The 23,990-nt window shown below is 25.1% G+C and overlaps 8 protein-coding genes across 8 annotated transcripts; 3 read left to right on the top strand and 5 right to left on the bottom strand.

Moving 5' to 3' along the window:
• Positions 1-527: 527 nt before the first annotated feature.
• Positions 528-3,250, top strand: DICPUDRAFT_25874 (uncharacterized protein; the record flags this gene model as incomplete). The annotated part of the gene is made up of 3 exons (XM_003283325.1): positions 528-713; positions 799-2,757; positions 2,837-3,250. The coding sequence occupies 3 exons, from the start codon at positions 528-530 to the stop codon at positions 3,248-3,250; spliced, it is 2,559 nt and encodes an 852-aa protein (XP_003283373.1).
• Positions 3,251-4,733: 1,483 nt separating this feature from the next.
• On the bottom strand, positions 4,734-5,201 carry DICPUDRAFT_21969 (uncharacterized protein; the record flags this gene model as incomplete). The annotated part of the gene is made up of 1 exon (XM_003283366.1): positions 4,734-5,201. A coding segment is annotated over one exon (468 nt), but the record flags the coding sequence as incomplete, so codon positions are not given.
• A 624-nt stretch (positions 5,202-5,825) lies between these two features.
• DICPUDRAFT_93443 (uncharacterized protein) lies at positions 5,826-7,465 on the top strand (the record flags this gene model as incomplete). The annotated part of the gene is made up of 4 exons (XM_003283326.1): positions 5,826-6,158; positions 6,235-6,610; positions 6,684-6,913; positions 6,980-7,465. 4 exons carry the CDS (start codon positions 5,826-5,828, stop codon positions 7,418-7,420), a joined length of 1,380 nt encoding a protein of 459 aa, XP_003283374.1. The 3' UTR covers positions 7,421-7,465.
• Positions 7,466-7,509: 44 nt separating this feature from the next.
• On the bottom strand, positions 7,510-8,195 carry DICPUDRAFT_74364 (uncharacterized protein; the record flags this gene model as incomplete). Its single annotated transcript, XM_003283367.1, has 2 exons — positions 7,510-7,809; positions 7,872-8,195. The coding sequence occupies 2 exons, from the start codon at positions 8,193-8,195 to the stop codon at positions 7,510-7,512; spliced, it is 624 nt and encodes a 207-aa protein (XP_003283415.1).
• A 148-nt stretch (positions 8,196-8,343) lies between these two features.
• DICPUDRAFT_74365 (uncharacterized protein) lies at positions 8,344-9,269 on the bottom strand (the record flags this gene model as incomplete). The annotated part of the gene is made up of 3 exons (XM_003283368.1): positions 8,344-8,817; positions 8,876-9,024; positions 9,089-9,269. The coding sequence occupies 3 exons, from the start codon at positions 9,267-9,269 to the stop codon at positions 8,344-8,346; spliced, it is 804 nt and encodes a 267-aa protein (XP_003283416.1).
• Positions 9,270-10,726: 1,457 nt separating this feature from the next.
• DICPUDRAFT_74366 (uncharacterized protein) lies at positions 10,727-12,350 on the top strand (the record flags this gene model as incomplete). The annotated part of the gene is made up of 2 exons (XM_003283327.1): positions 10,727-10,803; positions 10,901-12,350. The coding sequence occupies 2 exons, from the start codon at positions 10,727-10,729 to the stop codon at positions 12,348-12,350; spliced, it is 1,527 nt and encodes a 508-aa protein (XP_003283375.1).
• A 1,203-nt stretch (positions 12,351-13,553) lies between these two features.
• On the bottom strand, positions 13,554-14,646 carry DICPUDRAFT_44765 (uncharacterized protein). The gene is made up of 3 exons (XM_003283369.1): positions 14,385-14,646; positions 14,210-14,318; positions 13,554-14,141 (listed from the first exon to the last, which is right to left on the bottom strand). The coding sequence occupies exons 1-3, from the start codon at positions 14,455-14,457 to the stop codon at positions 13,634-13,636; spliced, it is 690 nt and encodes a 229-aa protein (XP_003283417.1). The 5' UTR covers positions 14,458-14,646; the 3' UTR covers positions 13,554-13,633.
• Positions 14,647-15,377: 731 nt separating this feature from the next.
• Positions 15,378-22,791, bottom strand: DICPUDRAFT_147050 (uncharacterized protein; the record flags this gene model as incomplete). Its single annotated transcript, XM_003283370.1, has 3 exons — positions 15,378-21,681; positions 21,770-22,418; positions 22,536-22,791. 3 exons carry the CDS (start codon positions 22,789-22,791, stop codon positions 15,378-15,380), a joined length of 7,209 nt encoding a protein of 2,402 aa, XP_003283418.1.
• Positions 22,792-23,990: the final 1,199 nt, after the last annotated feature.

Here is a 23,990-nt window from a genome sequence, read left to right on the forward strand (position 1 = left end):
AAAGAAAAATTGAACAAAATAATAATCAAAATAAAAAATTAAAGAAATAAAAAATTTTTATAAAGTTTTTTTATAAAATTTTCAAATAAATACCATGAAACATTTAAATAAAAATTGGATTGAAAATTTTCATGTAAAAAAAAAAAAAAGTGGTTTTTTTAAATGAATAGAATAAAATAAAAATTTTTATTTTATTTTTTTTAATTTTTGTGGCTATTTAATTTTATCATAAACAACCATTTTTTTTTTCTTTTATTATTTTTAATTTTTTTTGAAACTAATTATTTTTATTATTTTTTTTAAAAAATCTAATAATTTTATTTAGTTGTAAATCATATATTTATTTTTATTTTTATATTTATAAATAAAAAAAAAAAAAAAAAAAAAAAAAACCCATCAAGATATTTTTAAAAATTAATTTTTTTTTAATTTCTTTTTTTTTTTTTTTTAAATCAGACATCTTTATTAAATTTCTTTTGTATTTTTATTGTATTATTATTTCTTTTATTTATTTATTTATTTAAAAAATGTTTCGTTTATTTTCATCAGGTGTTGATGATTTAGTATTAGTATCATCCCCAACAAATGGGGAAATTACAAATCAAATCGGTGCTAGATTTGATAGAGAATTAATTTACACCAATATTGGTGAAGTATTAATTGCTGTTAATCCATATAAACAATTACCAATTACAGGTCCAGAATTTATTAAGGTATAATATAATAAATTAATAAAATAATGTTAAAATATCAAATAAATATTAATAAATTTTTTTTAATTTTTTTATAAAAATTTAGATGTATCAAAATTCACCAGGTGGCAATGAAGCACCACCACATATTTTTGCATTAGCAGAAAGAGCTTATAGAAGAATGGTTGATGAAAATGAATCTCAATGTGTAATTATTTCAGGAGAATCAGGTGCAGGTAAAACTGTTTCAGCTAAATTAATTTTACAATATGTTACAGCTGTATCACCAAATAATAGTTATGGCAATTCAATGGGAGGTGGTGGCAGTAATAACGTACCACAATACGATGGTGGTAGTGATGACTATGGTGCACCAAGTGGAAGAGGAAGAGCTTTACCAATGCCTGGGGGCAGGGGTATGCCACCACCAGCAAGAGGAGGGGGTGTTCCAAATAGAGGTGGTGTTGCAAGTAGAGGTGCTCCACCACCACCAATGGGAGGTGGAAGAGGTAGAGGCCCACCACCACCAGTATCAAATGTTAGAGCAGGTGCCCCACCACCACCAATGTCAGGTGGCCAAGCTCCACCAGCAAGAGGCCCAGCCCCACCACCATCAAGAGGTGGACCAGCTGCTCGTGGTCGTGGAGGTGCCCCACCACCTCGTGCCGCTCCACCACAATCAAGAGGCGGTCGTAATGTCGATGTAGAACATATCAAAAAAGTTATTTTAGACAGTAATCCATTAATGGAGGCTATTGGTAATGCTAAAACTGTTAGAAACGATAACAGTTCACGTTTCGGTAAATATTTAGAAATTCAATTTGACGATAATAATGCTCCAGTTGGTGGTCAAATTTCAACTTTTCTTTTAGAAAAAACTAGAGTAACCTTCCAACAAAAACACGAAAGAAATTTCCATATCTTTTATCAAATGTTAGCTGGTTTAGACCAATCAACAAAGTCAGAATGGGGTCTTACCCAAGCTACAGATTTCTATTATTTGGCTCAAAGTAAATGTACTTCAATTGCTGATGTAGATGATGCCGCTGATTATATCGAAGTTAAAAATGCTATGACCACAATTGCAATTACAAGCGAAGAACAAACAGAAATCTTTAGAATTTTAGCAGCTATCCTTCATGTCGGTAATATTCGTTTCCAAGGTGAAGCACCAGCTACTGTTATTGATGAAACACCATTACAATGGGCAGCATCATTATTAGGATGTGATCCACAATTCCTTGGCCAATCATTGAATCATCGTCAAATTCAATCAGGTAGTGTTCGTCATACTCAATATGCTGTTCCACAAAATCCAGATCAATCCGCTTCGCTTAGAGATGCTTTAGCTAAAACACTTTATGAACGTATTTTCGATTTTATTGTAACTCGTATCAACTCTGCAATGCAATATCATGGTAGCGCTAAAGTAATTGGTGTTTTAGATATTTATGGTTTCGAGGTCTTTGAAAGAAATAGTTTCGAACAATTTTGTATCAATTATGTCAATGAAAGACTTCAACAAATCTTTATTGATTTAACTGTACGTGGTGAACAACGTGAATATCACGAAGAAGGCATGAAATGGAAGGATATTAGCTTTTTCGATAATAAGATTGTAGTAGATTTAATCGATGGAAATAAACCACCAGGTGTTATGCGTGTTTTAGATGATGTTTGTAAAACTGTTCATGCTGTAGATTCTGCAACTGCTGATACTAAATTTATGGAAAAGTTAATTCATGCAATTCAAAGTCATCCACATCTTTTAATCTCAAATACTGGCTCAAGTGCTAATGAATTTACCATTAAGCATTATGCTGGTGATGTCACTTATAGTGTCGAGGAATTTTGCTTTAAGAATAATGATAATCTTTATGCTTCAATTGTATGTTGCCTTCAAAGTTCAACCTATCCATTCATTGCTTCACTTTTCCCAGAGAACATGTCAGATAATAAAACTGCTCCAACCACTGCCTCTTATAAAATTAGACAATCTGCAAATTATTTAGTTCAAAGATTATCAGCTTGTACTCCACATTATATTCGTTGTATTAAACCAAATGTAAGTTTAAAAACTTGTTTTAAAAGATTTATTGTTATTATTGTCACTAACTATAATTTACTTTTGTTTTTTTAAATAGGATTCTAAATCTCCACTCTCATTTACTTCATCAAGAGTAGAACATCAAGTAAAATATTTAGGTTTATTAGAAAATATTAAGGTTAAAAGATCTGGTTACGCATACAGACAATTAAAAGATGTATTCCTTAATAGATTTGGTAGAATTTTTGATGTTGCACCAAGAAATTGCCAAGAGTTTGTTGAGCAAATTACTCGTGCAGGTAAAGATATTAGCGCTGAAGAGTTTGAAGAGGGTAAAACTAAAATATTTGTTAAAACACCAGAAACTATTTTCCTTATGGAGGATTTATTAATGCAAAAAATTGATCCAATTGGTTATAAAGAAAGAGTTCATGCATACAAAGAAAATGAAAAATTAGCCCAAGCCAAAGCTGGTAAACACAGTTTAAAACCCAAATGTATTATTCAATAGAAAAAAAATAAATAAATAAAATAAATAAAATAAAATAAAATAATAAAATTACTTTCTAAAATAAAGTTTTTATAAAACTATTTCTTTTTTTTTTTTAGAAAATTATGGTATCTAAATAAAATAAAAAAATAATAGTTGAATAATAATTTAATGCTAAAAAATCCTTAATATGTTTTAATGCTATATAATCCTCGATATGTTTTGATAATATTTTTTTAATTATCCATAATATTTATTGTACAGTTTAATTTAATTTAAATTTATATTGTTTTAAAATTAAGTTTAATTTAATTTATATTTAAATTGTTTTTTAATTTCTATGGATCAATAATACATCTATTTTAAAGCTCTATTGAAAATTATAAATTTTAAAAAATCAATTTATATAATTATTTTTATATTTTTTATTAATTATATTTTTATTTAATAAGAAAATAAAATACTCAATAGTTGATTTCTAAAGAGTATTTTTCTATTATTAAATTTGAAAAAAAAAAAATTAATTGACAAAAACTCTGATATATATTTATTTGTTAAAACCATTATTTATTTTTTATTATTTTTATAAAATAAAATAATGTTATTTTTTTATTAAAAAATAATAAATAATTAAAAAAAGATAATATATAATAAAAACCATAATGTAAAATTTATTAAGATAATAAAAAAATAATAATAAATAAACAAATGATAAATAATATTATAAAAAAAAATGTAACTATCATTTCTTTATTTATAGCGATTAATTTAGTTTTTTTTTCATAATCATGCAGTTCCTGATTTTTTTTTTCCTTTATGAGGAAAACTATTTAACTTCAAATAATAAAACTTTAAAAAAAAAGGCATTATGTGAGAAATCCGGATTTTCAAAACCCCCACATAATTTTTATAATCATTTTTTTTATAATTTTAATTTTATGTTTTTTTTAATTTTAATTTTATGTTTTTAAATTTTAATTTTTTTTTTAATTTTTTCATTGCTTGAAATAGATTTTTATTTTTATTTTTTCTTTATTATTTTGTCAACATAAAAATAATTATATAACTTTTATATATTATAATACATACAATAATATTTTAATAACTACAATAATTTTTATTTTTATTAATAATAAATAACTTATAAATTTAAAAGATAACGAAACTTACTTTCTATTATTTAAATTTACTTCATTATTTTATTTATTTGTTTTTTTAAACAAATCCATTTTTATACCAGATCCAAAAATGAAAAATAAAAAAATGTAAATATAAAAATAAAAAAAAAATTATTTATAAATCGTAATTCATAATTCATATTTTTCTTTTCAGAAAAAAAATAAAGTTTCCAGAAAAGATTCTGGATTAATTATTATTATGATTTTTTTGAAAATAAATTTTATTTATTTAATCTTTTTTTAAGTAATACCTTTATTCTTGGTCCTTGGTATGTTAAACCAAAAGAGCCAACATCATTTAATGGTTTTGATGGATCTTGGTTAATAAATTCGTATCTGTTAATTAGAGTTGATAAAAATGTAAAAAATTTTGTTTCACCTAATGATTTACCAATACAGTCTCTTACACCGATTCCAATATGAACAAGGTTTGTTTGGCTACCGTAATTTAAATTTGATGATTCCATAAATCTTTCTGGTATAAATTCATTTGAACCACTAAAGAATTCTTCGCATCTATGTGATGCATAGATATTTTGGAATACTTGAGTTCCTGCAGCAATTTTGACACCTTCAACTTCTACATCAACTGATGTTACATGTGGAATACCTAAAAGTCCAATAGGGTACATATGGAAGGTTTCTTTCATTACCATTGTTAAATATTGAATAGACGAACGATATTTACTATGGGTAATTACAGTTTCATTTGGAAAAATTGAAGATAAAATACTATTGTTTAATTTAGATTGAATATCTGGATAGTTAATGAGTTCGATTAAACAAAAGATCATTGTATTGCAGTATGAGTTACATTACCCCAACTGTTTCGTATTCTTTAACTAACCACCAACTATTGTTTCATTTTCTTCTAAAAAGGTACCATTTTCTATTTCTTCTTGTTTGGTCTTTTGATTAAAACATCTGTTTCTTCAGCGAGCTTGTTATAGGTAACAAAAAATGGATGTTTAGGGTTTGGTTAGATCCCTGGAATAAAGTCAGAGACTACAGGTGTACCAGCAACTAAAAAGAAGTCCATTATTGATTATACCTTCAGTTTGTGAAACCTTATCATATGGATAATCTACACCGAATAAATCTAAGGTTCATAACTATACAAAAAAACTTTTAGAGCAATAAGAAAGTTTTAAAAGTAGGTATCATTATTTATATATTATATCTGTAGTAATGTTGTGTCTAACTATTTTTTTTTACATGTTTCATCTTTTACAACCAGTATCCAAATCTACCACGACAAACCCTCCTTTTTTTAAAAAATTTTTTTTTTTTTTTTTTTAAAAATTTAATTTATTTTTTTTATTTTTTTTTTTATTTTTTAATTATTTTTTTTTTTTTTTATTTTCTTATATTTTTTTATATTGGTTTATAAATATTATATATATAATTAAATGAATCAAATGTCTATTAAATTAAAACCATTATCATTCAATGCAACAGAATCAACCAATCTTAAATTAGTATGGAATTTAGATGATATAAAAGAAATAAACGAATTAGAAAACGATTCATCGTTCCATCCAGTTTATTCACATCAAATTTTTGGAGAAGAGGAAACTATTGTTGGATATGATCCATTAAGATTTAATGTTTTATTTGGTGCAGGCTCTTTAATATCTCATATCGATACAAATTATACTTTAAACTCAAACAATATAACAAATGTTGAAGGTGAATTATTAAAAATATTTTCAAAACAAGATCCACCAATTTCAAAAGAATCATTTTATAAAGTATATAGTTTAAATCATTAAATATATATATTATAATATATAGGTTTTGTTAACAACTATTCTTTGTTTTATTTAGTATATCGAAGAAAAAGAAAAATTATTTAGACCACCAGGAAAAAAAATTTATGAATATACAGTCACAGATAAAGAAACAGGTAGGGAAAGAGATTTCGAAGTTTATTATGGTTCCTTATCAGACCCACAAATTGAAAAATATCACGAAAGAATGCAAATATTTGTTTTATGGTTTATTGATGGTTCATCATATGTCTTTGTTGAACCTAATTGGGATTTATTTATTACTTTTGAAAAGAGAAAAATGGATGGTGAAACTAGATATGGTCTCACTGGCTATTGCACTGTTTATAATTTTTATCATCATCCATCACAAACCAGAGAAAGGGTATCTCAATTTTTAATTTTACCACCATATCAAAAAATGGGTCATGGAAGTAAGTTACTATTATATAAAAGAATAATCAAATCATATTTATTAATATTTCTTTATTATTTTATTTTTTTTAGGTAAATTATTAAATTCAATTTATAATTATTATAAAAACAATGATGGACTTTATGGACCAGTATATGATGTTACCGTTGAGGATCCTGCCGATGAATTTAATGCTTTAAGAAACTATGTAGATTTAAAGAATATTTTAGATGACAAATTGTTTGATAATGTTAAATTAGATTTAAATGCCAATAATACAGAAGTTTTTGAAAAAATTAGAAAAAGTTTATTAATACCACATGTAAGCTATCATTATTATATTATTAATTATTATTTCAACATAAAACTAACAAATAAATTCATTTAGAAACAATCAAAACTTTGTTTAGAAATTTTTATGTTTAGTAAATTCATTTCAACTCCAGTATCAGATCCTAAATTTAAACAATTCAGAATTTCAATAAAAAAAAGACTTTACAAACAAAATATTGGTGATTCAGAACAAATTGACAAAATGAAACAACAAGTAATAAATAGTAAAAACGAACAACAACAACAACAACAACAACAACAACAACAAGGTGACCAACAACAACAAAACGACGAAGAAGTTGAGGAAGCTGCAGCATTTTATTACAACAAAAGAGACCAAAATAAATTACCAACACCACCACAACCACCAACAACCCCCTCTCAAGACAAAGAAAGATTAGATATCGAAAAAGAAAGAGTTGAAACTATTCTCGAGCTATATAAAGAGCTTGAAGAAAATTATTTTAATACTTTAAAATCACTTTCTTTAGCTTAAATAAAAAAAAAACAAATAATAAAGAAAAATAATTTAGTTTACAATAAAAAGAATAAATAAAATACAAATATTTATTTAAATTAAAGCTGTTATTTATTATTAATAGGGTCATATTTTTTTTCAAGAGATATAGCTGGAGTATATGAATAGTTAAATTGTGTGTTCTCTTGTTGATATGTTGATAATTCAATTTCTCGAGAACCATTTTTTATATCTGTATAATCTTGTTGCTTGTTTACATTATTTTCATTATATGCTATAATTATTCTTGTTACACCTCTTCTTTTTTTTCCATAACCTACAAAATAGCTTTTGGTTTCTACTTTAATTCCTTTATCTAAAAACTTACTGTTAAGCTTTTTAATTATATTTTCTAAATACTTTTTCAACTAAATTTATATAAATATTTTTTAAATCTATATTACTAACTTTATTATTTTATAAAACTTACCCTTATTAATAAAAAAATGTGTAGAACTATCAATAAAAACAATGGTAACCCTAATATGAGTGGTAAAAACTTACTATCTAATATTACCAATAAAACTATAAGCATAACTACCCAAATAATATAAAAAAAGACATAATAAAGTAATAAATCTCTTCGAAAAAAGTAACTATTACAAGTTTTAACAATTTTTTTATAATCTTTTAAATTTAAATTTGTATGTTCACCCAAAATTTCTGGCAAGGTTGATGGCTCTTCTAATATTTCTGATTTTTCTGAATAACAACATGAGTTTTTATCTGTTGGAATTTCATATAGACTATTCATTTTTATTATTACAATTTTAAAAAAATAAAAAAAAATAAAAAAATAAAAAAAAAATAAAAAAATTTTGTTGCAATTCCCTCAAAATATTATCCACTTGACATCACTTCGTAAATTTAAATATCCATTTTAAATAAAAAATATTTTAATTTTATTTATTTATTTTATGTGGTGATTCTAAATCTATTGGAATATTATCAACATTACTATAACTTTGTGGTTGAGAATAGTTATTATTAATACTTTGTGGTTGGGAATAGTTATTATTAATACTTTGTGGTTGAGAATAGTTATTACTAATACTTTGTTGGTCATCTTTTTCAAGGGATATACTATTATATACGTTGTTTGGTGGTGGAATTGGAGGTGTATAATATGGTTGGCTTGGTATTTGTTGGATTGTTGACAATTCAATTTCTTGATGGTTTGGTTGAATTATTGGATTTTCAAATAATTGTGGGTTTGGTTGTCTATTCCAATCTTCATTATATGCAATATTAATTCTTGTAATGTTTCTTCTATTTCTACCAAAACCTACAGTGAAGTTTTCACTTTCTATTTTTAACCCTTTGCATGAGTATTGTTCATTTAAAACAATCAAAATTCTATTTAAATTCTTATTTAACTATTAAAAAAATAAAATTAGTTTAATATAATAATTTCTTTTTTTTTATTAAAATTACCAATGTTATAACATAAAAATGGAAGATTACCACTATTAAAAGAGACCCAACTAAAATAATTGTAATATATTTTGTTTCCAAAGGTTGTTTAACATATAATACTACCGAAACTACAATGCATATCAATAATAAAAACCAAACAAAACTACCTTATTTATATAAGAAATAATTGTAAATAAAATATAATAAATAAATAAATTAATTTATATTTACTTTTTTGTTTATTTTTGAAATGAATGTTTAATCTGTGAACAATATTAGAATAATCTTCTAAACTTAAACTTGTCCATAGTCTTAATTCATCAGGTAGAGTTGTTGGTGGTTCTAATATTTCTGTTTTGCTAGAATAACAAAATATATTTTTATTTGTGGGTATTTCGTATTTTTTATTCATTATAATGCAATTTATTATTTTTTTCTCTTATTTTTATATTTAAAAAAAAAACATATGTTTTATTTTTAAATTTTAAAAAAAAAAAAATTAAAATTTTTTTAGACATTTAATTGAAAAAAATATCTAAAACACCTCGTTTTTAGTTCCCAAAATTATTTATGTTTTTTTAAACAAATTACATAAAAAATAAGAAAAAATTAAAAAAAAAAAAAAAAATATTATTTCTTTTACAATTTTATTTAATCATATCATTTTTGAAATATAATTATAAATGACAGAGTTTTGGACAATATCTACTCTTGAAATGTTTTCCCATTCCCTTAATAACACACATTGTTCTATTCTTTCCCAACCCAAATTTGATCTGTTGTCTGTAACCAACAACTTAGCACCCGAAAATGTTCTTTCAATTTCAACGGATGAAGAATCAACATTTCTTACAATTGAATATAATGTTGGATATTCAATACTATTTTCTTTCCAATATTTTATTGTATCATTTCTATGATCTAAACTTTCTTCAATAATTTTAAATTTATTAATGTTATTATTTATTAAATTAATTTTATTTTTTTAAAATATAATTATTTTTTATATTTTTAATATATATTAATAAATTTTGATATTGATATATAAATAATTATGTTTATTAATATAAAAAAAAAAAAAAAATTTTAAAAAAATTAAAAAAAAATTTAAAAAAAAAAATAAAAGGGGGAAACAACCACACATTACTATATATATTAATTGAATATGATTTAAATGTTTTTTTATTGATTTTTAAACACCTTTTAAATTAAAAACTTTTTTTTTTGTTTTTAAAACTTAGAAAAATAAAAAAAAAACTAAAACTTAGAAATTGACTTTAAAAATGGAACTTATTGACCCCGAACTTAGAAACCCCTTTTTTTCAAAAAATAAACTAAATTTTCTACCCTAATTGAATTTATACTTTTTGGAACCTTCAATTTCTCTTTTATAAATGTCTTCTTTTTCAGAATTGATTTTACCTAAATTGAGATTTGTTAGCTCCAAAAAATCTATTTACAAATTTTTAATTGAAAAAAAAACTAATAACCTCTTCTAATGATATTCCATAATGATTGTTTTCAAGTCTTGCATACGGATCACTATCAAAAAGAGTTCTTCAGTTACAATAATGTTGATAATTATAATGATAATAATTTTAAAAAAAAAAAACGGAAATAAAAAAATAATAAAAAAAATAATATTCTCTAAAAAAATATTTTAAAAAATTGATCATTTTAATTTTAAATAAATCATCAAATAAAAATAAAAAATAATATATTTACAAAAATAAACTAATAAATGAAAAAAAATGAAATTTTGGATTTTTATATTAAAGATAAATTGTGAATTTTTTTTTTTTTTTGAATTTTTTTTACAAGATATTAATTTCATATTTTTTTTATTTTTTTATTTATTTTATATTGACAATGGATGGGCTGCTATCATCTCTAATTAACTTTCAAGTAAATGAAGAGTTAAAAAACAGTAGTAATATTAGTGATAGGTAGGTACAATACAATACGACCCAATAAATATAAATAATAGTCGATTAATTAAAAGCATATTAATTGGTGTTTTCTCTTTTTAACTATTTATTATAGATTATTATATATAGTTTGGAATAATTTATTTTTAAGAAATGAAATTCATAGACATATTTTAAAGTTTATTGAACATAGTGTTGTAGAATTAAATAAATCACGTTATGACCAGTTTAAAGATAAATCATATATAACAACACTTAAATGGCATGGTGATACACTACCAGATAAAAATGAATTTCCACCATTTTTGAAAAATTTATATTTGTGCACTTTTAATAAAATGTTAACTCCAACAACTTTACCAAATACAATTACTACACTCACATTTGGTGATGATTTTAACCAAGTAGTCAAACCCTGCACATTACCAAATAATCTCACAATACTCACATTCGGTGATGAATTTAACCAAGTAGTTCTACCTGGCTCATTACCAAATAGTCTCACAACACTCACATTCGGTGATTATTTTAATCAAGTAGTTCCACCTGGCTCATTACCAAATAATCTCACAACACTCACATTCGGTGATGCTTTTAACCAAGTAGTTCCACCCTGCACATTACCAAATAGTCTCACAACACTCACATTCGGTTATTATTTTAAACAAGTAGTTCCACCTGGCTCATTACCAAATAGTCTTACAACACTTACATTCGGTTATAGTTTTAACCAAATAGTCCCACCGGGCTCATTACCAAATAATCTTACAACACTCACATTCGGTCATAATTTTAACCAAGTAGTTCCACCTGGATTATTACCAAATAGTCTTACAACACTCACATTCGGTGATAATTTTAACCAAGTAGTTCCACCTGGGACATTACCAAATAATCTCAAAACTCTCACATTCGGTTATTTTTTTAACCAAATAACCCCACCCGGCTCATTAACAAATAATCTCACAACACTCACATTCAGTAACTCTTTTAACCAAGTAGTTCTTCCTGGCTCATTACCAAATAGTCTTACAACACTCACATTCGGTGAGTATTTTAACCAAGTAGTTCCACCTGGTTCATTACCAAATAGTCTCACAACACTCACATTCGGTTATGATTTTAACCAAGTAGTTCTACCCGGCTTATTACCAAATAATCTCACAACACTCACATTCGGTGATAATTTTAACCAAGTAGTTCTACGTGGCACATTACCAAATAGTCTTACAACACTCATATTCGGTGATGATTTTAACCAAGTAGTTCTACCTGGTTCATTACCAAATAGTCTCACAACACTCACATTCGGTTATTGTTTTAACCAAGTAGTTCTACCTGGTACATTACCAAATAGTCTCACAACACTCACATTCGGTGATGATTTTAACCAAGTAGTTCCACCTGGCTCATTACCAAATAATCTCACAACACTCACATTCGGTTATTATTTTAACCAAGTAGTTCCATCTGGCACATTACCAAATAGTCTCACAACACTCACATTCGGTGAGTGTTTTAACCAAGTAGTTCCACGCGGTTTATTTAAAATTAATAAAAAATAAAGTTATCAGCCATGATTAATATTTTCCTACAAAATGGAAACAAAAATATATTATTTCTTTCAACTTTATAAAACCTTTGTTTATTTTCTTAATCAATATTTATAAAATAATAAACTATAAAAATCAAAATTTTTAAAAATCAAAATCCAAAATTTCATTTTTTCTTATGTATTATATTTTATATTTGTAAATATTATTTTTGTTTCATGATTTATATAGTTTGTAGAAAATTATTTGTTGTGTATCAGGTGTATTATTTTTGATTAATTAAAAAAATTAAAAAAAATAGAAAAATAATAATTTTTGAAATCAAATCTATTATTGCCTATAAAAACCTCATTTATTATTTATATTATACATGAGATATGGTTTTATTTATAATTATTTGTTATATAATGATGAACATGAAATAAAAATTAAAAAAAAAAAAAAAAAAAAATAAAGAAAGAAAAGACTATGTATTGTTTGTAATATCTTTATTTAATATATTTTATCAATTTTATGAATATGATAATATAGAACAAATATATATGATTGAGCTAAAAAAGGACGATGAGGACTTGTGGGTAAATAAAAAATAAATTTTCACATTTTAATTTAGCAGTAGCAAGTTTTTGAGTTTAATAAATGAATATGATTTAAAATTATCTTTTTGAATTGATTCTGATAATAATGGATTTATACCACAAATTGACATAACTATTCTCCTATTACTACTTGATCTTGAAACACCTAAACCTAAACTTAATTTATAAAGATCCACAGCATCATTATTATTAGAACCTTTGCCTGGAATAACTTCGCGATTTTGCGTTTTAAAACCAGTTTTTGCAATTGAGTTAAATGTAGGAAATTTTTCGTCTTAAAAAATAATATATTTACAAAAATAAACTATAGTACATGAAAAAAAATGAAATTTTGGATTTTGATTTTTATATTAAAGATAAATTGTGAATTTTTTTTATTTTTTAGAGATTAAAAATTATCGTTATCCTCACTTTTTACCGATTATCGTTATCGTATTCATTTTTCGATTTTTTTAACAAAAATTATCTCTTTTTTTTAAAAAAATTATTCATTTTTATTCATTTTTAATTTATAATATAATTTTAAAAAAAAAAAAAATACCATGTAATTGCTAAAAAATTATTAAAATTATAAATAAAAAGTCGTATTATAAAATTAATATAATTTTTATATTTTATATTTTTACAATAAATTTTATTAATTTTATTTTTTACAACAAATTTTATAAATAATTTAAATATAATTTTAAGGTTAAATTATAAAAGTTTACCTAATTTCTTTAAACCTTTACCAATTTCTTTACCGGCTTGGGAAGCAGCAGATTTATCTTTTTTGACCCAACCATTTTTGATTGAATAGCCTGGTGGACAAGCTTTGCCAGTGTATGGACCTGATGCTTTAGTACCTTTTGCAGCTTTGTGACCACTCTTCTTTTCTTTCTTTTTACTTTTTTCAAGACCTTTCTTTGACATACCTGGGAGACTATTTCTATAGATACTGTAATCATTTAAATATTGTGGTGGATGATATTGAATACCAAAGTTTTGTGCTGTGATTGCAAGTTTAACCTCACCATGTGGAACCCAGCTTAAATTTTCATCAGTTAAAACCTCTTGACCAAATGGAAGTTTACTTGGATCGATAGCTACAAAACCAATACAATCGTTTGAACCAATTTTATCGTGATCATAGACTTCGACTAAAACTAAATCATGAACTGCGTTACCTAATGTAATGACAAATGTTTCATTCCATACTGGGTTACTGAATTTGTAAAAAAAAATTAATATAATTATAAAATTGGTTTTCATATATGATTTTTAAATACATACAGAGTTTTATTTTGAACTTTAGTTTTAACTTCTTTTGAAGCACCTGATGGGGATCTGATTTTTACAAAAGGATCACTTGTTCCACCTACATCAGCTGCAATTAAATTTCCTAAAAAAATTATAAAATAAATTAGTTTTTTTTTAATATATTTATAAAATTAATGTTAATATTTACTTCCAGAGATAACTCTAATTTGAAGATGAGCAATTGGTGCACTAACAAATGATGCACCGGCTGGAAGAGGCATTGGGCCTGTAGTTGGTTTAAATGGTACTGGTGGTGGGACTGCATATTGTTGTGGTGGGTAACCGTGTTGTGGTGGATAGCCTTGTTGTGGTGGGTAACCTTGTTGTGGTGGATAGCCTTGTTGTGGTGGATAGCCTTGTTGTGGTGGATAACCGTGTTGTGGTGGATAACCTGGTAAAAAAAAAGAATAAAATATAAATATTTTTAAATTACGAATTTAATTATCAATAAAATGTAAATAATACCTTGTTGTGGTGGATAGCCTTGTTGTGGTGGATAACCTAATTGGAAGAAAAGTGAGAAAATAAATATTAAATTAATTAAAATAAATAAAAAATTATAATAAATTAAAAAAACAGCAAATAAGAAAACTATTTATTTATAGGGTTATGAGTAATTACCTTGAGCGCTCATATTAATTTTTTAGTGATTTCTTTATTTTATCTATATAGATTAAAAAAAATAAAATAATTAGAAAGTATTAAATACTTAATTTCCTAATAAAAAAAAAATTAAAAAAAATATTAAATAAAAATTTAAAAATAAATAACAAATAATAAACTAATTCTTTTAAAAAGAGTTTTAGACCATCCCCATCAAAACACTTCACTTTTTTATAAAATTATCTGTTTTTTTTTTTTTTTTTGGTGACACTTTTTGACATAAAAAAATTTTTTTATGCATAAAATTTATCAAAATGTTGCTGTGTATATTATTATTTTATTTTGTTTTATTTTTTTTTTTTTTTGGCTTTTAATTATTTTTTTGTTTGATTGTAAAATAATATTATTTGAAAAAAAAAATTAAAAAAAATTTTTTAAAAAAAAACTATTTTTTATTTTATTTTTATATTTTATGAAAATAGTTATAATAAAAATGAAATATCGATTATTTATTTTATTTTTTATTTTATTTTTTTTATTAAATTATAATTGCCCAGGGTTTTAAATTTAATTTTTCAAAAATTGAATTATAGTTTTTAATTGATTCGGATGGGTCATCTTCCAAGATTGAAATCTCCTGCCAAGTTAAAGCTTCATCCAATAACAATTGTTTTGATTGAGCATCTTCAAGACTCTCATAGAGTAATAATAATGATTTTGATTTGTATTTGACTGTTTCTTTATCATAGAGTTCTTGCTTGCTTGAGACATTGGTGACATTTTTTGAATAAAGTTGTTGAAGAGATGGAGTATATTTATCCAAAAGTGGGTTGGTTATAATATCTATACATTTGAGACAAAAATTTTCGAAAATAAATATTCTATTTCTAACAAATTGGTGGACAGCTGTTAAACGAAGATATGAGCAATAGGCATAAGAGTTCGTTGGTGCGAGTTTTAAAATATCTAATAGTGCTAAGGCCATATCGTCAATGACCTTAATGTCAAAACCAATACTTTCGTTGAATTTAATACGTGCTTCACTTGCATATTGAACAATATTTTCAATAGATTGATATTGGCCAGGTTCAGAGAGTGCACTAATTTGAGTAATATCACTAATGGTATCGTTGATATTGAAAATATTTGTTGTTTTTATTTCACCATCATAATGATTTAAATTGATTGAATATTTGTAATATTGAATATTTAGGACCGCTGATAATATACGAATCATTAATGATAATGACATTGTGTATGAAGGGTAAAAATAGATTGGTTGGTCCTTAATAAATTTGAATGCTTTAAAGATACAAAGACATGAGTCTCTATAGTATTCTTGAGAACAATAAATAGCAGAGAGTAAGGCTTGATTGAATAAATACTCTGTACCTTCAGTCGAGGATCTAGTGAATTCTTGATTTTTAATTTTACGATGAGCTTCTTTAAATTGATTTTGGAAAATTAAACAATATGCTGAATATTGATAAAACAGTGTATTGATTGTAAAGCTATGATTATATGATTTCTTTTTATCTAAATTTATTAATTCTTCCAATTTTTTTTCTCTAGATTCATTATTATTATTATTATTATTATTATTATTATTATTATTATTATTATTATTACTATTACTATTACTATTACTATTACTATTTTCTATATTATCATTATTTTCTATATTATTATTTTCTAATCTTTTATTAAATTGAATATTTGAAATTGATTCTTTTAATTGTTCAGTTTTTTCTATGTGTAAAATTTCTAAAGTTAAATCTTTAAATCCCTCACTATCATTTAATAAAATTAATAAACTTAAAAATTTTTTTTCATTTTCTTCAATTTTTAATTTTTGTTGTTTTTGTTTCTCTTCGAATGATAGTTGGTTATAAAAAGTTTGATTAATGGATGATGATTCTGGCTCCTCTTGTTCTAGTTCTTGTTTAAAATTGATAGAGTTGAAGTATTTTTCAATAATATAATTAATTGAATATAATTGGCCTTTAATTAAATATAAAGAAATTAATGATAAAAAATCAATAATTAAATCATTTTTAATCATTCGATCCAAGTTGTTGAAAATAACTTTATGTGAGAATTTAATTTGTTGCTCGATCTTTTTCCAATTACAATTGAATGAATATTTGAGTTTTAATGTTGAAAATGATTGAATTAGTTGAGAGACAGCAGCACTATTATTTAACTCGATATATTTTGGTAATAGATTGTGGACCATTTGCTCGCATTGAGATAGGAAATCTTGGTCATCTCTAATTTGGTTAGGTGGTAATGAACAAATTATAGATGAAAGCAATGCACAGGTTTTAGATATTTGTGGTAAAATTAATGGTGATGGTTGGGTAGAAATTGTTTGTAATTGATTTAAGGATTGAATACAGCACGAAACAGCCAATCCCAACTTCCAACTCCTTAGATAGATATCTGCTAAGCTATAATATACATTAGATAGTTGTAAAATGATCTCGAGTTGAATAGTTAGTTCATAGTTAATGTCATAGGTTTTAAAACAACCACTTGATTTTGAAATGAATGAGTTTAGTATTTTTGGTTTGATGTGTGACGAGATAAGAGGTAAAATACTCTGCATTGGGAGAGTTTGTGGTGGCGATTGTTTGAGAATTGATAATGCATTTTGAAGAAATGATTCGCCTTGTGAAAGGTAACCCATAGTAGTATAAGAGTCACCAATCTTTTGATAGGCTAAGGAGTATCTATGCCTTTCATTGAGATCTTTGATTTCAATTTGATTCGATCCAACTTTGAGATAATAGCCTTGGTGTAATCTTGAGCCAGGAAATAACTTTGATTCACCGAGTTCGAAATTGAATTCAAATAATTCATTTGGCCCATTGAATTTCAATTTTAATGCTTTAAAAATTGAAATAAAGTCACTGAAATTCTTAATACTTTCGGTGTAGCAATTGTTTTCAAAGCAAACCAAGCCAGCATGAAAAGTGTAATCTAAAGCTTTTGCACAGTTTTCTTTAACAGCCAAATCCGATTTGGAATAGTGATGAGCCATTAATTGATAATACTCGGTTATTGAATAGTGGCTATAGTTATTTTCTATCCATTTTGCTAGTATTAAATGATAAGCTCTCTTTTGTTGTTCGATTAAGGTACTATAGAGAATTTCTTGTAATGCCAATGATTTGAACCCATAGTATTTGTCCCATTCTGAATTTAATAAATCATATACAGTATCATCCATTTTATAACTATTCTTTGTTGTGTTATTACTATTATTACTGCAGTTTAAATTGTATAAGTCGTTTAATATATTTTCAATATTAATGCTATTGCTATTTAGAGTTGCTAAGTTTGAACTATTCTTGCTGGTGCCACCAAAAAATCTTCTTTCCCTTGATTTAAATACATAATCCTCTGATGAGAATAAGGGGGAGAAATTACCTTTAAATTTATTGTTATTATTGGTAACATTATTTTTACTTTTAAAACTATTTTGATGATTACTAAATTTGGAAATAATGGATTGGCTATGTTTTGAATCTGAATAAACACTACTATTTATGCTTGGTGAGTTATTTAATGATGATGAGTTTGATGAAAAAGTACTAGAATAATTTGATGAATCGTTTGAATCATATGAATGTGAGCTCATATTACTAAAGTTACTAAGAATAGAACTATTGTTACTGATATTGGCATTTTGATTTAAAAATGGTGGAAAGTGATTTTCAAAATGATGGATATCAGAACGTTGAATAACATTAAATAAATCAATATTGACCATTTTTTCTAATACTTGAGTTAATAGTTGTTTGGATTGGGTAATTGGAAAGAGTTGACTAATAAGGGAGAATGGGAATTTCGTTTGACCAATAGCTGAAGCGGTACGTAAAAGAATTGATGAACTTGATGCAATAGATGTACCAGTTTTTTTTAAGTAGTGATCTTCTACAGCCTGTGTAGGTTGTGGTAAACCTTTAATATGCACAAATGGTTGAATAAAAAATCTTCTGTGGAGTGAGCTTAGATATCCACTTTCTTTCAAAGAGCCAATATATTCGAAACAAATGAATGGATTGCCATCAGATCTTGCAATGATTACATCTAAAAGATTAGGTGCGACTGCTTTTGCACCCAAATGAAGTTTAACAATTTCTTTCATTGATTTTTCAGTAAATGGTTTTAATGTCATAAATTCGAAATTTGTATTTGAAATTGGGTCACGATATGCTAATTTTGAAGGAGCCTGTCTTCTTGATTTTTCTAACTCTGAATAGAATAGTAGCCTTTCCAATAGTTTCTTGTAAATGTGTGATAATTCACGGAAACGTTGATCAAATGTTTGTTTAAACTCGTCGATCTCTTGTTGAATTTTTTCGCTTTTTTCTTTTAATATATACAATTTAACGGTACTATAAGCTGCGATAGCTTCAAAAGCTTCCTCTTGAGTGTCATAAAGTTTAAAAGCTTCTTGCGGCCATTTGGAGAATGCCTTTCTAAACTCTTCCTCTACATGAGTTAACATTAGCTTGTATTTCATAATTTTGTTCTGTTGAAGAATTAAAATTTGATCTTTACTTGTCTTGAAACGCTTCTGATTTTCATTATATTTTAGCTTTATAATATTTATTAACTTTACCATATCATCAGGCAAGAGTGATAGTGAGTTGGTTGAGACTACAACAAGAATAGGTTGGACCTTTTGGAAGATACTTAAAAGCAAGTCGGTGGAATGTGGGTCGAAATTTTGAAAGTTGTCTAACAAAAATACCATTTGTCTACTTGATGTAACAGTTTGAAGGAATAAAATAATGATTTCAGAAATTCTTTCATGGACTGATTCGACATCTTCACAAATATTGATTTCAACGTCCATAGCCAAACCTAACAAAGGTAAATATTGGAAAAATATTAAATCGTCTTTGAAGTTTTGAATAATATATTTATAAAGTGCATCTGGATTTCGTTTATCTGGAGGGTTTTGACTTAAAAACATTTCTGTTGAGTGGTAATTTTCTTCAAGTTTACCTTTGTTTACAATGAATTCCATATAGAATATATCATAAATTACATTTATCCAGGCATTGAAAGGTCTATGTTTGGTCATTGGTGATGGTGAACTTGAAAATGTGTAGCATTCTGAGCCAGTGGAAATTCGATAGAATTCTCCTAGTAGAGCAGATTTACCTATACCTGGTTCACCTTCTAACAAAATAAATGTAGAGTTTTGATAGTTGATTAATTGTTGTAGGTGATCAATAAAGATATTTAGCTCTTCGCTACGGCCCAACAACGGAATTTTTGTTAGCATACGCTTTTGTAAACTTTCTTCTATGGGTTTGGATCTTGATTCCAATATATCGTTATGCTTATAGAATGATTCTGTGGTTAGGGCTGATAGTAAACCATTTTTATAGTAATCTGCTGTGCAATATGAAAGAGTTAAAGTCTCTTTATCAGTAAAAAAATTATAAATATTTACAACTTTATAATCCTCATCACAATATATATTACAAAATTTGGGTTCATCTTTTTTTCTTTTGGCGATGTCTGGTGCAATGTGAAAAGCATTGTTGTGAATTTTATCTGAAACTATTACTGGTCTATGCTTTGGTTGATCACTTGCTTTTTCTACCATTTTACGAAGGAATTCTCTAACATATTCTGGTATATCATACTTTTCATTAAAATAGATGGTTAATAACAATTTCATTACATAATGTAATCTTGAACCAATAACAACATATGAACTTCTATTTTTACAACCAACTAAACCAACTGAAACAAATTCGGCAAAAACCATCATATTTGAGCAAGTCAATGGTGAACTACTTTGTTTTAATAACTTGGAGCAAAGTTTGGCAATAGCTGAGGCACTATATACATGATTTGATGATGCAGAATCGTTTGATAAACCAACAGCAATAACAATAAAGGTACCTCTATCTCTCTCTATTACGTCAGTAATGGATCCACCGTAAACATGAGCTTTCTCTGCTACATTTATTAAAATCTCTTGAAAAAATGCTAAATTTTCTATTGAATAAGATAAATTGAACAAATGAATAACAACAAACGATATTCTTCTTAACTCCATCGTAGACTCTTTGACCTTGTAGACAAGTTCCATTTCACTTCTAGTATCAACATAGAGACCAATTTCATTTTCGCTATTGAACGATGACTGAAAATTTGGTGATAAGCCCCCATTAGAATTTGGTAATGATGCTTTCATCATTGCTTTCCTCATTAAAGAAACACCATTTTTCTTTAATAATGCTTCGTCTTGATCAATTTCCAATTGATTTGGGTGTCTTCTTAATGATTCTCTGTTATATCTTTCTCTGTCATTTATATTTAAATAATTTGGTGAAATTAAAGACCTAAGATGTGGTGGTAAATGTAAAAATAATAAACCCTTCATTTGAACTGCTAAATCGTTTGATAGACTACCAAAAAATGCTTCTAATGAAAATGGTGATGTTGAATAAATCTCTCTCATATTTTTAAATAGGTAATAGCCAATGGTTGATATTTGTGGTTTAAAAAAGCTTTCTCTTCTTTCATCCTGTAAAAAATTACCGATGGTCTCCCTTTTACCACTTTGATAGTCATACAAAACATACTTTCTACTAAGATTAACTACACTCTTATCGACAACAATTTGAAAAAATGTTGCTAATAGATCGGCCTCTTTTCTTCTTCTATTTTGCTTTGGTAGTACAACTTTTGGCTTGACTCTTTCTAAACTTAATTTTACTGGATAACCTTGAATATTTTTTAAAATTTCATAATCTCTAACAAGAGCATACATTTTTAAAAAACCTGGGCCACCATTTACAAAAGTAAAACTAAAATTTTTTTATAAAAAAAATAAAAAATAAAAATATTAATAAAATAATAATAATATAATATAATATAATTATAATTTTAACATACTTTTTATCGTCACCTAAGCTACCTAAAAAACAGTTACCAAAGCTAATAAATATATTAAAAAATGGATCTGTTTTTTTTAATTTTATATCTCTTTCTTTTTCTTCTTTTGTTTTTTCTTTATTTGTTGTTACATTTGATATTGATGATGATGAATCTATTGCTGGGTTAATTGGTGAATTTGGTTGTGATGGTTTTGATGGTTGTGATGATTGTGATTGTTTTGATTGTTGTGATGGTATTGGTATTGGTTGTGGTGGATGGGACTTATGTGATGATGATGATGATGATGATGGTGGTGGATGAGACTTATGTGATGATGATGATGATGATGATGGTGGTGATGGTGACGAACTTGCTTGATTAGCTTGGCCAATTATATTGTTGTCAGGTTCGTTTAAACTACTTAAATCACTAGTTGTAGTAATATTTGTATTGCTTTCATTCTTTGGGACAGGTGATTCGAAATCGTAACTATTTTCATCCTCAAAATTAATTGATGTATCAATAATAATTTTTTTTAATGCCTCTCTAAGTCTTCTTGCACATCTAATTGCTCTTATGCAAAGATATGCTTCATTAGAGTTTGGTTCGCTATTACTCCATGTAGCTACAATTTCTGATCCATTGAAATTTCTAATAACATCACCCCCTATAAAAATTATTGTTTTGAAAAAATTAATAAAATTAAATTTTATAAAAAAAAAAAAAATTTTAAAAAAAAAAAATTTTAAAAAAAAAATTTTAAAAAAAAATGATGTATACTTACTTTCATCACAAATAATTTTATAAGATTCCTCTATAAATTTTGTATAATTTGAACGCCAAAAATAATTTTCACCCAATACAGAGTAAAACTTTAAGCACATAACTGGCATTAATGTATTTGTTATATTGATTTTATTTGGATCCAAAGGAAAGGGATTTATTAAATAATTATCGATGGTTAAAAAAGGAAGAAGATTTGACGATTTTAATACTCCTCTTGCTCTTTCGACATCTTCTTTTTCATAAAACCTATTCATTTTATTTTATTTTTATATCTAAATATTTGATTCTAAAAAAATATATTGTTATTTGACTATTATTGATACAATTTTTTTTTTTACGATGGGTGTGTTGATGTAATAAAAAAAAATTTTATATATATTTTATTTCAATTTATTAATCAATTCTGTTATTTAGCATTATTTATATTATTTGTATTTATAATATATATTTTTTTAAATCTTTTTTTTTTTTTAAATCTTTTTTTTTAAAAAAAAAAATTTTGGGTTTGAACAATTTATTTGTTTAGATATTATTTACTATATATTGTTTATAATTTATTATTGATTTTTGTTTATTGTATACAGTTTATTGTATATTTTGTATTTTATTGAAATTAATAATAATGATATTGCACACAAGTAATTCGTTGGTTGTGTTTTATTTAAAAAAAAAAAAAAGAAAAGAAAAAATTTAAAAATTTTTAAAAAAATAAAAAAAAAAAAATTAAAATTTTTTTTTTTTTTTTATAAAAAAAAATTTTATATTTTAAAATCTAGTGTGGGTTATTTTCCTCCAAATATATCAAATGTTTTTCTGAAGTTTGAAAAAAAAAATTTTGTGGATATTGATGAAAATTGTTTTAGGCAGTATTTACTTTTTCAAAATTTAAATAAAAAAAAAAAGAGATATTCAATATTTGTTTAAAAACATATATTATAAAATTTAAAAAACAGTGTGTAAATCTGGATATCAGACAAAAAAATAAAAAAAATAAAAATAAAAAATAAAAAATAATAAACTCTAAAAAAAAATTATTATTTTTTATAGCTATATTTTATTATTTATTATTTTTTATATTATTTATATTATTTTTTTTTATTATTTATTTTAATTTTTTTTTTTTTATAATTACGAATTTTTTTATTTGTATTTAAAATTGGAAACCTAGCAACCCAAGAGTAGATTTTAAAAAAAGTGCCCGTAATACATTTTTTACCAACAACATCCTCATTTTTAAAAAAAATTATTATAATAATTTTTTAAAACTATATTTATAAAAATCTCGAAATTTTTTTTTTTTAAAAATAAATGTTTAATTTTTTTTTAAAATATTAAGATAAAATTTCTGGGGGATGTTTTTTCTTTTTAAGTATTATAATGGGTTTTAATGGATCGATGGTTTGGTATAAAATGTTGAATTTTGATCAAAATTCCGCAAAAAAATATGCATGGA

The sequence above is a fragment of the Dictyostelium purpureum genome (genome assembly GCF_000190715.1).
Source record: "Dictyostelium purpureum unplaced genomic scaffold DICPUscaffold_7, whole genome shotgun sequence".
NCBI classification, from domain to species: domain Eukaryota; phylum Evosea; class Eumycetozoa; order Dictyosteliales; family Dictyosteliaceae; genus Dictyostelium; species Dictyostelium purpureum.

Coding starts and splice junctions, on each gene's coding strand:
- DICPUDRAFT_44765 (XM_003283369.1), bottom strand. CDS start 14,457: ATGCCTCTTCCAGCCGGTGCATCATTTGTTAGTGCACCAATTGCTCAT. Junction 14,319..14,384: donor AATTAGAGTTATCTCTGGAA/GTAAATATTAAC, acceptor TAATTTTTTTAG/GAAATTTAATTGCAGCTGAT. Junction 14,142..14,209: donor AAAGTTCAAAATAAAACTCT/GTATGTATTTAA, acceptor TTACAAATTCAG/TAACCCAGTATGGAATGAAA.